The following is an 18,274-nucleotide window of genomic DNA, read 5'->3' as shown; positions in this document are numbered from 1 at the left end:
TTAAGGTACAAGACACCCTTTTTTTACTTTTTATTTTTCTAAATTTTAAATTGTATTTAAAAAGAAAAAAACAATAAAAATCAGCTTAAATAACAAGTGGAGGCATTTGTGCTGTTTTTTCCCCATTTCTGCATAAACAAATATTCCCTGTGGAAAAACCCAAAGAAAACACAAGTCTCTACGCATTCTTCTCTCTTCAAATTCTCAGAAAATCTGCAAAAAAAAATAAAAATTTGAAGGGTGTTCAAAAGCAAGCTGAGTATTTGCAGATAAGTTATCTTAAATTATATCCTTAATTTAAATTTTGGAAAAAAAAATAAAGAGAAAAAGCAAGAATCTTTGTTTACAGCTGAATAAAGGGGGTGTTTTTATCTTCAGGGTTCTTTTCTTTCAATTGGGGTTTGCTTGTTGAGCTGCTTACAATAGAAAGGAGAATTTTTTTTTCTGATATATAGTGTTTTGTTTGTGTTTTGTAATTTTTGAAGAATACCCTTTTGGATTTAGGGTGATAAATCTCAGTTCTTTGAGTTATTTCTTGGTATTTTGTGAAAAAGATTGGATTTTTTTTGGTTTCTTGGCTTCTGGGTTCTGGTGGATTTGTTCTGATTGTAAGTTTCTGTTTGGTTGGTGAAATTTCCTTATCTGGGTTGTGGTGGGGTTTGGTTCTTGATTTCTAATCTGGTGCAAAGACTCTATTTTTGTACCAGTTAGGTCCTGTTACTTTTCATCTGTTTTAGTGATTTGGATTAGGAAATTAGTTTGAGTTGGGAAAGTTGGATTTGTTGAGCTCAGAATGGGGAAGGAAAGTTGGACAAAGTCGAAAAAGATAGGAGGTAAATCTGGTGAAAGTAGTAGTCCTAGAGCATTTGATAAGGACACTGCAGTTTTCATTGCTATGTCGAAGGAACTTAAGGATGAGGGGAATAAGCTATTTCAGAAAAGGGACTGTGAAGGGGCTATGCTGAAGTATGACAAAGCTATCAAGTTGCTTCCGCGGAACCACATAGATGTTTCCTACCTCCGTAGTAATATAGCAGCTTGCTATATGCAGATGGGACTGAGTGAATACCCTAGAGCGATCCATGAGTGCAATTTGGCTCTTGAAGTCACACCGAAATATAGTAAGGCGCTTTTGAAGAGAGCTAGGTGTTATGAGGCTTTGAATAGGCTTGATTTGGCGCAGAGAGATGTTAATAGGGTGCTGGAGATGGAGCCGAATAATCTCATGGCTACTGAGATTGCAGAGAGGGTGAAAACAACCATCGAGCAAAAAGGTATTGGGGTGAATGACATTCTGGTAGATTTGATTCCCGTACCGGAATATGTTGAACCGCCTTTTGCTTCAAGTCACTCCAAATCATCAAAAGAGAAGGCTCTAAAGAAGAAAATCAAGAAAGTAGAGGAGAAGATGGTTAATGGGAAGGCGGAGGAGAAGGAATTTGAACACGGAAATGAATTAAAGCAAACCGATAACAGGAATGATGAAAGGTACACTGAGGACCAAAATGAAAATACAGATAAAGACCAGACTCAGGAAGAAAAGGTTGATGACAAGATGGAGGGAAATAAAGCTGACAACAAGACCAACAGAAAGAAAGCTAAGGATAAGAGTAAGGAAAAGAAGAGTAAGGACAAGATCGAGGCAAATAAGGCCAAGGATCAGCATGAGGAGAACAAAGATGAGGACAATGAGGAGAGGAAAACTGAAGATAAATTGGTGGTGGAGGAAATTATCAGTCATACCACTGAAGAAGAGCCAAAAAGAACAGTGAAATTAGTATTTGGGGACGACATAAGATGGGCCCAAGTTCCTCTGAACTGCAGTATCTTGACACTAAGGGAGATCATAGGCGATCGTTTCCCAAGCTTAAAAGCAGTCCTAATCAAGTATAGGGACCAAGAAGGCGACCTGGTTACGGTGACAACAAACGAGGAATTAAGGTGGGCTGAAGCTTCTGTAGGACATGGTTCTATAAGATTCTATATCGTGGAAGTTAGTCCGGAGCAGGATCCTTTCTATGAGAAGATCAAAGGTGTGGAAGATGATCATAAATACAATGCACGACATGATAAGATTGTTGAAAATGGAAATGTTGAAAGAAGCAAGGAATTGCATAATGGACCAGTTTGCATTAATGATTGGATCTACCAGTTTTCTAATTTGTTCAAAAACTATGTTGGATTTGAGTCCGATGCTTATCTAGATCTCCATGAAGTCGGAATGAAGCTATACTCTGAGGCTTTGGAAGAGGCAATCACAAGTGAAGAAGCTCAATGCCTTTTCAGCACAGCTGGAGAAACATTTCAGGAGATGGCTGCTTTGGCATTGTTCAACTGGGGTAATGTTCATATGTCCAGGGCACGGAAAAGGGTCTACTTGAAAGAAGATAGTTCCGGAGAAGCTTTGCTTGCACAGATAAAAATTGCTTATGATTGGGCTCTAAAAGAATATTCAAAAGCAGGAGAGAGATATGAAGAGGCATTAAATATCAAACCAAACTTTTATGAAGGTATCCTCGCTCTGGGGCAGCAACAGTTTGAGCAGGCAAAACTTTCTTGGTATTATGCGATTAGCACTGGTGTCAATTTGGATTCTTGGCCTTCTACTGAAGTTCTGCAGCTTTACAACAGTGCTGAGGAAAATATGGAAAGAGGTATGCAGATGTGGGAGGAGGCAGAGGAACTGCGTCTGAACGAACTATCAAGCACCAACAAAACGCAATTGCAGAAGATGAAGTCAGAGAATTTGTTCAAAGGAATATCTGCAGATGAAGCTACTGAGCAAGCTGCAAACATGATGTCTCAGATAAATTTACTATGGGGTACCATGCTATACGAACGATCACTTATGGAGTTCAAACTTGGGCTTCCACTCTGGCAAGAATCTTTGGAGGTTTCTGTTGAAAAATTTGAATTGGCCGGAGCTTCTCCAACAGATATTGCTGTTATGATAAAGAATCATTGTTCCAACAGTACTGCGACAGAAGGTGAAACTGGAAAATATTGCCTTAAAACTTGTTTCCCATTTCAGTGAGTTTTTTTAAAGATCATTTGAAATGTTTCTGACGTTTGTCATATTTGTAGGGCTGGGATTCAATATTGACGAGATAGTACAAGCATGGAATGAGATGTATGAAGCAAAACGGTGGGAAAGAGGCGTCCCTTCTTTCAGGTTGGAACCATTGCTTAGGCGACGAGTTTCCAAGCTGTATCATGCCCTTGAATTAGCATGAGTTCTTGTTATGGTGTCAGAGGAATCAAGAAAGAAACTCCCTATTACGGATGTTGTTGCACCCAGTCTATGCTTATGCTCACTGGGAAGGTAAATATCCTGTCTTTAACATGCTCATTCATTTAATATCCTGTAGGAAGAAAGACATAGGCAGGTGGGGTGAGGGGAGGAAAATCAGTTTTCCTTAAGTGGGTGTAGCAACTTATGTTTGATCTCAACATCTCTAAGTTCAGCTCATTTAGTGCTTTGAGTTGTATTTTAAAGTTTATTACTCTATTCTTTGGAGTCTTCATGTTGTAGAGAGATTGAATAATGATTTGTGGTCAGGCTGCAATAATACTTAATTCTATGAATTAGCACTTAACACGTACGTGAAAGAAGTATGGTCAATTCCTGAAAAAGCTTTTTCATTCCTGTAGGCAGAAAGACATAAATTTTGTTACTTTTATATTTTCCCTTTTCATCGAGTTCACATATTGCTGGGAGTAGCCTAGTGTTTACAAGTTCAGATCTTTCCGAATTCTGTGACCTGTTAAGCAATTTCATATAGGGCTAACAGCCTTCCTCGGGAAATAAATACTCATTTTTGTAGTTTGCAAGGAAAGCAGGCCTGTGTACCTGGATGGTTAGATGATAATCTATCCCAAAATGGACAAGAAAGATCACTAATCAACTACTAACTGTAGCTTATAAATAATTTTTGTATGTTCAAGTGTACTGTACAGAAGTACATCCAGATGATTTGTCATGCAGTCACTAAAACATATTCAGCAGATTGTACTGAAAACTATGCCGAGTCTTGACAACAATTTCTACATCAAGTTCCTTTCGCCTCGCTTATCTTATTCTTGTGTCGTTTCTGCTTGTTTCTACTGCCTCTTTTTTGTCATTCTATGAGCTGAGGGTCTATCAGAATAACCTCTCTACCTTCTCAAGGTAGGGGTAAGGGGTAAGGTCTGCATATACTCTACCCTCCCAAAACCCCATTGTGAGATTACATTGCATTGTTGTTGTTGTTGTTCCCTGCTTTATCTGAGAGATGTTTCATGTATTTTTTCTGCAGGGACTGTATGTGCTTCAGCTGTTAATACAGGTTTTGGAATTTGGACCTTGTGACACTATCACACTAAGGATTGTGCATTACCTGTTTTCGTTCCATCGAGTTTTACAGTATCACAAAGGAAAAAAAGAAAAAAAGAAATTTTTTTCTCTCTTTTCCTTCATATGGAGATGAAGAGGCAGAAACATGTTTTTCTTTATTTTTGCCTCATCGTCGTTGTCTTGCCCATTGCTGCAGGTTCCTCAAAGCCAGTGGCAAATGGCTTCTGTAGTTTTCAGTTATCCTCCTTTTGGCTCATGGAAGGGTCCTAAAGGCATTCTTTTCTTACAGAAATTTCTTTGTTAGTACTTTTTGTTGTAACCGAGATTTTCATTCATTGCTTGTAGTACTATTTTGTGTCAGTTTAGCCTTGCTGTATGTCTTTTTTTGTAGAGTTTTCACAATTAGGGTCTTAGATAGAGTTCTTGCATTGTATTGATGTAACATTATGTGAGTTAATTATGTACTGAACTTGTTTGTATGATGTTCCATATTGTTGGTTAGGTTGTATTTTAACTGCAGTGTTGGTTACCAATCAAGAAGAATGTTGGAATTTTTAGCATTATTACAGTTTTGCTGTGCTTTTTCCTCTTGAAGCAATGGGAGAATTATTGACAGTTAATCGTAATGCAAGTAATAGCCACTAATACTTTACACACTCTACAAGTTAAAGTGCTTACTTGCCTGCCGAAGCCAAGTTCAAATGCCTGCTTATATATTATGCACACTATATGGACATAACAGTGTTGAATCAACTGCAAACAGAGTAAACTACAGTAAGAGGTAGGCATGAGACATCAAGTGCCTGATTTAACAGAGGTAATCAGACACCAGAAAGCACATATGTAACTATTGGCAAAACAGAAAAAGAAGAGCATCTTTGCATAGCCCGTTGGTGTTATTCTATCTACACACCAAAATGGCTGTCCATGTATAGTCTTATGCCCAAGATAAACTATATCATTCATTAGGACGGTATCGCACAAGATTTGGAAGGGTTGTAGCTTGAAGTTTCTTGATTTCAGATGCCGTCACCCCACAATATTCTAGGTATAGAGAGTGCAAATTCTTGAGAGACTTCAGGTGCTGCAAACCGTCATTGGTGATTCTAGAGTTTGAGACATTCAAAGAAACCAATGATGTCAATCCTGCATTTTCAGACGAGATGTTGTCAATTAAGTAGGAAAACTATGAAAAAGCAGGATTGAAAACTGAGAAAGGAAAAACGGAAAGAAAACACTAATGCAACTTTTTCCAATCGATCCAACTGTTGGTTGACAGAGCTAACCAACACCTCCACCTATACTGATGAGAAGTATATGTATGGAGTGAAATAATGAGATGCACACAACTTGGTCCGAACAACTAAATGAATGAACAACCTGGTGCACGAAGCAACTCGTGTTCACACAGAACCTGAAAAACAACCGTAGCCCCAAGGGGCGGACTTTAAGCAGCCTACCCTGACGCAAGCATCAATGGATAATTTCACGGCTTCAATCCGTGACCTTTAAGCTCACACCGAGGCAACTATACCGTTTCTCCAAGGTTCCCATTACGCGAACGCCTCAATGATTTTAAAAGTAGTAGTATTCCTGCAGTTGGCTAGACTAATACATTCCTTTCTAAAGCCTTAAGAGAGTGGGTGCATGTGGAAGCACACATCAACACTAAATTCACCATCACTATTTCAGAAAGCATTCATCATTGTGGTATTTAGTCTAAAGCTGATTGAAAAACGTACATCAGTATGTTGAGAGAAACTCAACATATTAAGGGTTCTATCGTCTTCATTAGATATGTTTGAAGTCATCAATTCCCAATGTAGTTCCCATATTAATCATCCATAGCAGCAGTTTTGACGAGCATTAGTACTGCTGTAGGTGTTTCACGTACCGAATGAAATGAAAAAGTACCTGATAGAAACTCCAAGGCTGTATCTGATAGCTTCAAGTTCTGTGACAGGTTTAGCAACGTCAGAGAAGTAAGATCCTTTATGTTCTTGACCCCAGCATCCGTCAACTGACCACCACAGAGGTCAAGAGATTGGAGGTTTTTGAAATCTGGTGAGACATGCACATACTTGAGAATTTGGAAATGAGTAAAAAATTGAAAACAACAATGTGTCTGAGTACAAATGTAGTGGAGCTACAAGTTTAGCTTGGAAAAATTAATCATGAAGATTGGAAACAACAAGAGAGGACAACCACAAAGAAAATTGTTGACACCTCCTCTCATTAGAAGGGTCGTTTCATACGTCAGTATTGGTATTGCAAGTTATAGATAGTAAGACCAAGAAGCAATTAACAGCTGAATCACTTAACATCAGACCAACTAAAGGAGTTTCTAGCAGCAACGAAGAAATATTTCTTGTCGATTCACTTCCATAGTTCCATTACCATACATCGCCAAGAAAACTCATTCTTACCACCATCTGTAAAGAAATGATAAGAATGTTCCTGCTCCATATTCAAAACTTAACATACATGAAAAATAATAGAAATTTTTTGACAGTACTTCCAAAAAATAAACGGTTGCTTCAACTTACATGACAGATACTTTGTACCGGAATCTGTAATTTGAGCACCAAAAAGATCCAGATGAGTCAATCCAGTTAAACCTGCTTCCATATGGCAGAAAAAGCTACATGTTAATGTTTCTAGTATAAACCAGAAAAGAATGACCTAAACGGCTCCTATTAAACTACAATGAGTGTTGTCCCAAAAAAACCAGAGAAATGAACTAACAAACAAAAATATAACAAAACCCAAAATGAACCGTAATCGTGAGACTTCAAATTCTGGTTATTACAATGAAGCGTCACTATAATTGTAAAAAAAAGCCTTCCATGATAATTTGGAAGGCACTACTTGCCAGTACAACTTCATACGACGTACAATATCAGACTTCCGTACAAAAAGTAGAACAAATAAAAACAGTTGTTAATGTCAAAGAAGTCGTTACTAGAAACACATTCTGGTGTTTCAAGGTTTTCCACTGACGCATATATGGCACACCAATCATTATTCTCCTTAGCATGATCAGATTCATCAGAATATCCGTAACCTGAGTTTGTCGACCTTCTATACTAGCAATATATCTATGAAGTCCATGTGTTCAGAGAACAACATCATACCAGTGTAATCTCACAAGTGGGGTCTGGAGAAGAGAGGGTAGTGTGTACGCAGACCTTACCCATACCTTGGATGGTAGAGAGACTATTTTCAATAGAATAAAAAGCATTTAAGAAAACAGGACAACAATCAGGGTACAAGAAACTATAAGAGTATGAAAGGACAAGCGACACAAAACTCAACTCTACCCACTAACGTTCTACCCTAATTTGTGTCCTTCATAATCTTCTATCTGAAACCATGTTCAGTGTGTGTAATGAAAATGGACACAAGACTGGGGATGAGTAGATTTCCAAAATCTGCACCTCATATTCAAGAAGAAAAAGATTTCAGGGCTTACCGGTGAGAACTGCAAGTCCTGAATCTGTAATTTGACGAGCATCAAGGTTAAGTGACCTCAGAGAAGTCAATCCAGATAACTCTTTCAAACCACTGTCAGCTACTGAGGTGAACGAGAGATTGAGATCTTCCAATTTCGTCAACCCTAGAACATATCAATTGTTAAAATCAGCACGTCATCATATGTACAAGATAACAATATAGAAGCATCAAAAAGTAAGCTGTAAAGCTTTTACAAGTCGAGAATGTGACATATGTTATACACATTGCTCGACGGAATGCAGATAAAAACACCAATTCCTTTCCCCTACACCCCCGATTTACTGCCATAAGAGCTTATAGTTTCGACTGAAATTGTAGTCTTTGAACTGTGAAAGTACATAAATCTCGCTGTACAGAAAGTCACTTGTAACAAATTCTATGTCAAGGAAGGAAGATTCAGTTTCTAGCCAGAAAAATAACAAGAATATGAGAACTCATTACACACTGAAAAAGTAGAGGGGAAAAAACAACACAAAACACACATGGAGAAGTTGGATAATAACTACTACCTCTATTTTCCAATTTATATAGCACACATCACTTTTTAGCTTGTCCCAAAAAGAACGACACCTTTCTGTATTTAGGAACAAATTAATCTCTTTAATGAGATGATTTACCGCCACACAAATGCATGCCTTGTTTTAAACCACAAAGTTTCAAAAGTCTTTCATCCCTAAACTCCATGCAAAGTCAGACAATGACACATAATTTGGGATGGAATAAAAACTAAATTGAATCAGAGAAAGGTACTTTAAGTGCAATAGAGCACCAGAACTACAAGGCACTTTTCTTTTTTTACTGCAAAAGGAAGCAAAACTGGAGTCTGATTTACCTTAGAACCTTCAATTGACGTCCACAAGCACAACAGATGCTTTTGGCAGGTGGATATTACCATAGGTAACCTGGATCACTAATTAACCTTGACCCACAAGGAGTATGTTGTTTTGACCATACGAAAATGAATTGGGAACTTGTTTAAAATCTAAGAACTTCAAGAAATCTAAATTCAAAAAAATGAGATGATGTGAAAGGAACAAATGATCAGACCCCTGAATTTTGGACGGATGAAAATGAATCGAGAATTTGTTCACAAAGAACTAAAAGATAATGTAAAAAGGATGTACATATTCTAGTAGATATCAACTCAAAGTATGAAGATAAATAAAAGTTTGTATTGCATTTTGAAGATTGGTAATAAGATCAGTTGCAAACTCAAGTAAAATTCTAAGTTTGACAGGTGTTGGCCTACTAAACAGACACTTCAAGCCAAAATCTTTAGGGGTCATTAAGGGTCGTTTGGTCTAATGGACAAGCATAGATAGTCCTGGGATAAAATTAAAATTTAGTACTGTCTTGGCCCTTGTTTGGTTACTAATCCTAGAATTAGTTATACCAGGATTAGTAATTAGTCCGGGATAAATTATACTTGCCAGAGGTTGCAATAATTGTACCGGGATTAGATAACACATGATAAACAATGAAAATGACAAAAATACCCTTAAGGATGCCTGTGTATAACTTATACCAACAAAACTTGTCTTCAAACCAAATGACCCCTAAGTATTTTTTGTAATCTGACCAACTTAAGTCCTCACCCTGATCCTCTCATAAAGACTAATAAATACGGGGCAAGCGTATTAACTTGTGAAGATAAATTGGTTGGTGAGATTTGATTATAAACTAATTAGGATTTGCACACTTGCACTTTACTTGCTAGTGTGAGAGCTGACATGAAAGAAAAGCAACAGACTTTTTTTAACATATATATCAAAATCATTAGGCTAATGTGATGCCAAAAGTCACATGATATGATGGAAAATCAGTTGCTAAGTAGGGTAAATGGTCCAACCAGAGAGTTGAAGCATTCCATTCCTTCCAACTTCAGTATCAGACAGCTCCAAAGCTTTCAAGTTTGAAAGGCCTGAAAAAGACGGACGACATAAATCTGTAAAAGATAAAAAAGAACTCTCTTTCTGGTCTGGTGGATGCATTTTAACCAAACTATATGGTGTTAATAATTTAGAGCCTCAAAAGTCCTTATGAACAATCTCCAAGAGTGTCCAACAAGTTCAAATCTGCATGAACTTCACATAACATGTCTGTATATAACCATCTCAGTTTATTTGAGCTTTAAACTTGAGTCTAATATTCAGACTTCAGGCATTAGAACTCGACTAGGGGTCTTAATGACACAGAATTGGACTAAACAAACAGCCAAAGGAAATATTGCGCCAACACACCAAAAATTGCATCGACTGCATGATGAAGTATTCAAGACTACAATTTAATGCAGAAAAAGTAAATGAGTGACACTACAGCATAATGCTAAACAAAGAAAGGAGGGGAGGGGAAATAAACTATGTTTACGTATACCAGCTAAATGAGCAAGACCATCATTGCTAATCCTACAAGAATCCAAGTAGAGGCCTTCCAATTTTGTCATCCCTGCAACATTGGTAAAACTAAAAGAAGTAAATAACCAAAATAATGGGAGAAAGATGAAACATATAGAAGTAACCACCTCAACTTAAAACTGATTTTTTTCAAACCAAGGGATCAGAGGTAAGAGAACATCAATTCTAGCTATCCTGAAAGCATCTCAAAACTCCAAGATAAAGCAACAGCCGGTGGCCAAATATCAACTCTAGATATACCAACAGTTTGTTCAAGATGAAAACAAACAAGTTTCAGCACGTGAGAATTAAGTAACAAGAAAGTTCATATTATTGCCAAGTTTAAGTTTCGATCCCATAATGAAAGAGTCTTGACTCAACATGATCAATTGGATAACAACAAAACTCTCCACGAATATCAACAAAATGGTAGGTGTGACATCAAGATTACAACAGTTTGGGCTGTTAACCGCAGGCATAGAACTCTTGCATGACAACATTATCTGACTGAAACAGATTAGCAATTTGCTAATGTTTTCCATTTTTCTGGTTCATTTTGCGAAATGTTTGGATAAAAAATACTAGAGTGGGGTAATAAATGACATATTACATGAAAATAAAGACAGGTTATATTTTATATTTGAAAGGAAAACACTTTTGGTGAAATAAGTTGAATCGTTAAAACTGAAAGCTTTTGGATCTTAGGATGCTATAGCATGATAGCATAGAGAGAATGGATTTGAATTTTAGAGAAACTAAAGATAAAATGTTATCTAACCTCGAAAGGAGGAAATTAAAGAGAAATTACGGACCTTTTAGCTGTACCAAACATGTATCCGTGATATTGTTAAATCCCAGATTCAACTCTTTCAAACTGCTGAGTGCTGCAGATGTAAAACGGTTGGCTAACAATGTGGAATGGTTTTGCTTTAGTCAGTTCTTTTTGGCAGATAACAAATGTCTTCCACTTACCCGAAAACTTCTCACATCCATCATCTAATAGGTGACATCTATTGACATTTAGTGACTTCAACGAAGTGAGAGCTGCATAATGATAAAGGAACTATCAGAAACTTCAACAACGTGATGGAATCCCAGAATAGAGAAGTAATTCCCTGAAAAATTCTCTCTTTTACTTCATAAAATTTGTCCCACAAACTAGGCCTAGTAAGTTAACATGGAAATAACACAGTAAAAGCAGCAGACCTGTGAGGTAATCCAAACATGATGCAGTAACAACAGACCCTTCCAAGTTTAGCACGACTAGTTTGTACAGATCTGTAAAAGAATGAAATATTATCAAATCCAGATTACATCTTAACCATAGAACAAAAAAAAATGTAAACTTTACGAAAAGCAGCCGAAGAGACTATTAATTGAGCTTCTTACATACTTAAAAGTTTGGAATTTATCAGACTCAAAAGGCTAAAACCGGTAACATAAACAACATAACAAATTGGTAAATAAAGATATCATATAACAAATGAAAGATATGTTAAAATGTTCAAAAAAAAAAAATCCGATATAGTAAAACCAGCGAAACTAGAAAAAGTGCAATGAGCCTGAGGCTTCGGTTTTCATGGAAACACACAAAAAAGCATAACATTTTTTTTTACAATAGAATCCAAAAGACGGGAACTTTAAAAGTAATGTGAGATCACCTAAACCAAGCATGCAGGCAGTCCTGGTATGATCAATTAGAACAATCATAGGACATCACAAAAGTTTATAACACCAAAAAAGGTAAGTGATACCTCTTAAATAAGACACTCCAACATTTGTTATGTCGATACATGAAATCTGAAGTTCCTTCAAATTCACAAGCCCTGAAATATATCGTGTGAAAATCGGCAAACATTTACGAAGCAACTCCACGAAACAAGCTCAAACACATATATATATGAAGATTTTAAAGCATATTCATCAAGAATATACCTGCAAGAGGCTTCAAGTCTGAATCCGTAATAAACTTGCAGTTTCTTATAGTGAGAGATTCAAGGTTCGTCAAACCTAAAAGTTAAAAGACACAAATGAATAAAGGGCAGCACACAACCAAACAAAGAGGGACATATGCATTGCACTTGTATGATCAGAAACGACAAAAATAGCCAAACATTAAAGACGACATAATGTTGTCTCCTCAACAAGAAATACGGGAAAACAACAAACCTTCAAGATGAATAAAACCTCCATGAACTAGAGGACATCGCTCAAACTCCAACTTGACTAGTTTCATTGAGCCGGATAAACTTTTCATTGATTCAGCACTGATCCCATTGCATTTTCTAAAACTCAAGTATGTCAAATCTGTAAAACCTGAGCAACAAATATAATGGATCGTCATCGCCAGAAATTCTAGTACATAGAGATTGCAGGGTGGGGTGGGGGAGATAGTGACATATCCACTTTGGCAAACAAGACAAAATGATTCATCAAATCAAATTGATAATTCACATTATCCATAGAAAACAAGGAAATTGTTATTCAACCCCCGAATGAGATGGAAGTAAATTCATTAATGATCTTGGAAGCTCAAATTATGTGTCTGAATCTGATCAATTTTATCAAGCATGTAAAGCATTCCATTATAAATTACTTCCTGAGATTCAGTTTCTTAAGCTGCATTAAGAAGCAGATCACCGCAGTGTTGAGGCATCAATGGAAGATCCCTTGGGATGGATTTTTCAGATTTCCTTTTTCTATATCTGAATAATAGTGAAGTTCATAGAGGTTGGTATCCCACAAATGTAAATGAAAAAAAAGGTCCCTGGTAATTAGACTAATTATAATCAGATTAATAGAAGCAGAACTTAATAATTTATGATCCAATGTCAAAGATAAATAAAGCTTGAAAGCAAATAGAGAATTCAATTACAAATCTTTCTACATTCATGCTAATTGTGGAAAGCTATAACGGACACGGTAAACAAAAGCAATAATATTAGCTTCATAAGAAAAAATCCTTCTATGTCAAATTAGTTGCAAGAGAGCAGTATAGGTTAACATGTAATATATCATCAGAGGGAGTAGCAATAACTACCAGCGATGTGCTTTATGCCACGGGCAGAAATTTTGTCGCAGCAATCCAAACCTAAGGCTTGGAGGTTTGAGCAATTCCTAAGGAGGCTTAAACCAAAATCTGTAACCTCGGTGCTAGAGATATATGCAGACAGTAATGATGATCCTTGTGAAGAAATGACATCCATCCATTTATTGTTTACTCTCATATGTTCTCGCATGCACATATCCTATCAGCAAAAAGAAAACCATCAAATGAAATAATCAACCAGATCCTGTATTGAAACAATAATTAAATTCAAGCTTCCAATACAAGCGAGGACTTTACATGCAGGGCGCAATCTCTAAAAGCCTCAATACAGCTATCAGAAAGGCTGCATGAATCCACCAGATGGTTGAATATCAACTGGCTTATGTCTCTTGGGAGCATTGAAAATGAACGATATTTGTCAATGTCCTGTTAATACAGAGAGCATAAAATTTCCTGAACAAACACGAAGTACTCGACCATGAATCTCAAAGGGATGTAGCAGAGATATTTAGTCACCTCGCATATTTTACAAATGCATACTTCCATGAGGGACGGACAATGGCTTTGTTGAAATTGACAACACGCAGCGGGCAAAAAAAGGGAGGACTCTAGCCATTTTGAGCCAAATTTGAAGTATCTACCAGAAAAGCCTCTTCTAGTTATGTTCTCATCAGCATAGTGGTCTCTTTTACATGAACAAACACTCCCCATCAAGGAATTCCCTTGAGAAGACTCACTATCATTAAACGCTCCAAAAAGATGGGTTCTATGGCTCAATTATGAATTGACTAATCCTATATGTCTGCTAAAATTTTGCAGAAGCATTCAAAAGCTATCCTGCAACAGAGAGACATATTTTACACATCAAAATTCCACATATAGGTAACAGTTGCAGAGCCAAATAAAATACACTATGCAGATAGTATAGTATCTGCATAGTGTATACTTCACGTGTGTGTATACTTCTTTATATTCGACTCCTCTCAGTGAAAAAGTATAAAAAACACATAATAAATACGTAAAATACACTAACAAATAAAATACAATATGTAGATACTAAACTCCATTTCATTCTATCAAACAAGAAAACAACCTTAAAAGTCCACTTCCTCAACCTTCTCATAGAAATATACTCATATACTAAGGCCATGTATAGAAGGAGAGGGCAAAGAGTTTCTTTTTTTCTACTACTCAAGTACAAACAAAATACATGTAAAGTTTGAAACATTAAAGCATAACAAATAAAGAGTATGAAAAAGAAACTTAAAAGAACATCATATTGCCAATAAAAAGTGAATCCTCAAAAACATAAATGCATGCAAAGAGAAACAAAAACTCACTCAAAATAGTTACATGAGCACTAAAAAAATAAATAGTTACAAGAACAAAGTTTATTTTTGCACCTAAAATTTCAAACCTTCAAGCCTCAAAATACTCCAACAAAAAGACCATTTATCTACTCTCAGATGATAATACAAAAAAAAAAAAATTAATTTTTATTGTCAGTTATGATGGGAACAACCATAGAAGGAAGAGGCAAGAAAGAGTCAAGGTGGCAAGAACAGGGGAACTATATAGGTATGTGCCACTTGTCGAAGTTCCTTTCTTTCTACTACTCAAGTACACAAAATACATGTAAAGATTGAAACTTGAAAGCATAATAAACAAAGGGTAGGCAAAACAAACTTAAAAAAACATCATATTGTCAACAAAAAATGGGGAAAAAATGAACCCTAAAAACATAAATGCATGCCAAGTGAAAGAAAGACTCACTCAAAAGAGTTACACTAGCAAACTTCCATTGTCTATCTTTTGCACAAAAATTTCATACCTTAAAAGACAAAATATTCCAACAAAAAGACCCTTTATCTACTTTAAGAAGACAAATACAAAAGATTTGAATTTTAATGTCAGTTATGATAGGAACAAAATTAATGATGGAAGAGGCAAGAAGGAGCCAAGGTGGTAGCAAGAACAGGGGAACCATATGGGTATGTGCCACTTGTCCAAAAATACACCTATAAAGTTTGAAACTTTAAAGTACAATAAAACAAAGAACATCACATATTGTCAATAAATGCATGCAAAGAGAAAGAAAGACGCACAAAATAATTACATTAACAAACTTTCAGTGTGTATTTTCCACTAAAATTTTCATACCTCAAAAGACCCAAAGTAAGGAGAGGGCTAAAAGTTTCTTTCTTTCTACTACTCAAATACACAAAAATACATATAAAGATTGAAACTTTAATGCATAATAAAAAAAAGGGTAGGAAAAAAGTTCAAAAAAACATCATATTGTCAAATATAAAATGAACCCTAAAAAACATAAAGTTTGAAACTTTAAAGCATATTAAACAAAGGGTAGGAAAAAAACTCACAAAAAACAACATATTGTCAATAAAAAATAAACCCTAAAAAGCATAAATGCATGCCAAGATAAACAAAAACTCACTCAAAATAGTAACATGAACAAACTTTAGTTTTTTGCACTAAAATTTCATACCTTTCAAAGTTTAAAGCCCCAAAATACTCCAACAAAAAGACCCTTTTATCTACTTTTCATCAGAGGATAAATACAAAAGATTTGATTTTTAATGTCAGTTATGATAGGAACAAAAAATTATACAAGGAAGAGGCAAGGTGGTGGTAACAAAAAGGGAACTATTTTTTGGTATGTGTGCCACCTGTCCATATCATTGTATCAAAGTATGGCAAATTTTCACGAGTCATTTATATGATTTCATTTGATTATATAGTAGCAAGAAGATAAGAGAAACTTCTTTTTAAAAAATAAAATTGTATGATAAAAAAAGTGATGTAACGTTTTTATTCCTAGTACTGTTTTTTATGTCATTGTGGAGTACTATGATTTGTCAACCTATCATTATTATTATCATAGGTTTTAGCTTTTAATGGTCTAAACTGATATCTATATTTTTTAATTTTGTGTATGCTCAAATAAGTATGTAAATTAATATAAAGTTGAATAAGTAGATATATCGTATACATATTCTAGTCTTGGTAGATAGAATTGTCCAAGATCCAAGGGTATTACCTAGTGGTCAATGAAGTGGTTGAGAACCTTGAGGTTTCAGGTTCAAAATTCAGCGGAGATAAAAAACACTAAGTAATTTTTCTCATCTGTCCTAGTCTTTGTGGATAAAGCTACCTGGTACCTGTTGGTTGTTGGTGGTGGGAGCCAGTAGGTATCCTATTGAATTATTCAATGGTGCGTGAAAGCTGGCCCGGACACTACGATCATCAAAAAATAAAATAGACACACGCATTTTAGATGACAATATCCGCTTATGCCATGTAGGATATAATATGTATTTGTTCAACTTTATATAAATATAAGTAACCAAAATTAAAGAATATAAATATTAATTAAGCTCAAGTTACGTAAAAATATTTATGTGTGTATTATATAATGCACACATATAATGCATACATTAATATTAATCAAAGATTTCTTATATAACTAGAAAGATCTTCACAAATTGTGAATAGTAGTTTGCTAAAAATTAATCAAATTAAGAATATGGTGTCATTACTATTGAGATATATAAATAAATTATTGAAATTCATAGTTCCATTCAAATAAAAAATTAAATAAGGAATATTATAATTAAAAAAAAAGTAGCACTATTTTGTTATGAAAGTTAAAAAGTAAATGGTTTTAAAGTTTTTTTTATTATGTATTAACCCTTATATTAAGGTTTAACTTTGATAAATGAAATATTTTTAGATTGTTAATGTATTTTAAGATATTGCGATTGGGTAAATTAACTTATATTTTAGTTACTAACTTTATTTATTTATAAGAGTAGCTTTAAAATAACAATAAAATAGATAAATTGTTACATCATATTTTCATGCGACCTTTCGTCAATCTTACGTAAACGCAAAATGATTCCCACACCAAATTGAATTACTTTATTTATTAATTTTATTCTTATGTCATTCTTTTAATAGAAATGTTACAAAATGAGAATTCTACTTGACATCATTCTCTATTTTTTCATCAAGAGTTATCATCTTTGTAGGAGTATTTCTTTTTTTTGTTTTTTTGCTTATTATAAATTTAGGGACCCACCTTATCTCAAAGAATTAAAAAGATAATTGAAACCATTGAATTTTTCTAATTTTTAATTAGAAAAAATTAGGGCGCCCATAGGATTTGTAACAAGTGTAAATTAACAGAATAAAGATGATTATCCTTAATCACTTAACTATCATAGATTTTGAGATTCTACTTTATCATCTCTTTTGAATAAGGTCTTTTTTAAGCTCGAAGTCACTTTTGTTAGAAAGTGTTTTATCGTCAATAAGATTCTTTTACATTGATTTAATTCAATACATGCACTAAATCAACATATAGTACATGATATACGTAATATTCTTTTGCTATAAAAGTTCACACTCAAATACGATTCTTTGGGTGGTAATTAAGTGGAATTACCCCTAACTAAAGTTATATTCTTCCTTTTACATTTTTTCAATTTGGTATTAGTACACAAATAGAGATTAAGAATACCTTAATCCCCTTTTAGCATCTTATTACCTTTTGAAAATCATTTTATTCGAATAATTCATGTTATACTCATTTTTATATAGTAATTTTCTTGTTACTTCATTTTTTATATATAAAGTAATACTATGATTAGCAGGGCGTCGAGTTGATTGAGCAGTTGATCTTGATCTTAGGTTCGAAATTATACATATGCTTTCTCGATCGAACTTGTCATACGAGGCTTGTCTAGCGTGATTTACCTCTCCTTGTGATTTTGGAGGTTCGAAGAATAGATTCTTTATTAACAAAACAAAACAGTCCAATTATATATGTTGTAACAAATCTGTGGGCAAATTCTCCTTTCTATTATTGGGGGAACAAATTCCTCGTGGAATATAAATTTTACTTTGTGTGAACAAATATCACGTTCAAAACATTTATTTTAATATTATAAAAGTATGCTTATTTGC

At 34.9% G+C, this 18,274-nt stretch overlaps 3 protein-coding genes across 4 annotated transcripts in view; 2 read left to right on the top strand and 1 right to left on the bottom strand.

The window, feature by feature from the left end:
• LOC125877631 (uncharacterized) overlaps window positions 1–18,274 on the top strand; it is a 306,889-nt gene that overhangs the window by 216,062 nt on the left and 72,553 nt on the right. The window lies entirely within an intron of this gene.
• LOC125876337 (protein PHOX1-like) lies at window positions 131–4,399 on the top strand. Its single transcript, XM_049557503.1, has 3 exons — window positions 131–2,987; window positions 3,085–3,322; window positions 4,296–4,399. The coding sequence occupies exons 1-2, from the start codon at window positions 794–796 to the stop codon at window positions 3,231–3,233; spliced, it is 2,343 nt and encodes a 780-aa protein (XP_049413460.1). The 5' UTR covers window positions 131–793; the 3' UTR covers window positions 3,234–3,322; window positions 4,296–4,399.
• Window positions 5,084–16,011, bottom strand: LOC125876346 (uncharacterized). 2 transcript variants are annotated; one of them, XM_049557521.1, is made up of 16 exons: window positions 15,795–16,011; window positions 13,805–14,125; window positions 13,586–13,714; window positions 13,280–13,487; window positions 12,409–12,555; window positions 12,175–12,249; window positions 11,994–12,065; window positions 11,446–11,517; window positions 11,212–11,283; window positions 11,052–11,123; window positions 10,220–10,291; window positions 9,696–9,767; window positions 7,806–7,949; window positions 6,880–6,951; window positions 6,248–6,394; window positions 5,084–5,479 (listed from the first exon to the last, which is right to left on the bottom strand). In XM_049557521.1, the coding sequence occupies exons 2-16, from the start codon at window positions 13,997–13,999 to the stop codon at window positions 5,292–5,294; spliced, it is 1,737 nt and encodes a 578-aa protein (XP_049413478.1). In that variant the 5' UTR covers window positions 14,000–14,125; window positions 15,795–16,011; the 3' UTR covers window positions 5,084–5,291. The 2 variants fall into 2 exon arrangements, with proteins under 2 accessions (XP_049413478.1, XP_049413479.1); XM_049557522.1 differs by lacking the exon at window positions 15,795–16,011 and adding an exon at window positions 15,062–15,171.

The sequence above is a fragment of the Solanum stenotomum genome, chromosome 9 (genome assembly GCF_019186545.1).
Source record: "Solanum stenotomum isolate F172 chromosome 9, ASM1918654v1, whole genome shotgun sequence".
Classification (NCBI taxonomy): Eukaryota; Viridiplantae; Streptophyta; class Magnoliopsida; order Solanales; family Solanaceae; genus Solanum; species Solanum stenotomum.
The sequence above is the reverse complement of the archived record's forward strand: the minus strand, read 5'-3'. Positions and strand labels throughout refer to the sequence as shown.

What these genes read in the sequence shown, in the direction of transcription:
- LOC125876337 (XM_049557503.1), top strand. Translation starts at nt 794, where the DNA reads ATGGGGAAGGAAAGTTGGACAAAGTCGAAAAAGATAGGAGGTAAATCT. An exon ending in CAACAGTACTGCGACAGAAG is followed by an intron (nt 2,988 to 3,084) that starts GTGAAACTGGAA and finishes TCATATTTGTAG; the next exon opens with GGCTGGGATTCAATATTGAC.
- LOC125876346 (XM_049557521.1), bottom strand. Translation starts at nt 13,999, where the DNA reads ATGGGGAGTGTTTGTTCATGTAAAAGAGACCACTATGCTGATGAGAAC. An exon ending in TGGCATAAAGCACATCGCTG is followed by an intron (nt 12,556 to 13,279) that starts GTAGTTATTGCT and finishes TTTGTTGCTCAG; the next exon opens with GTTTTACAGATTTGACATAC. An exon ending in TGGATGTGAGAAGTTTTCGG is followed by an intron (nt 11,124 to 11,211) that starts GTAAGTGGAAGA and finishes TTACATCTGCAG; the next exon opens with CACTCAGCAGTTTGAAAGAG.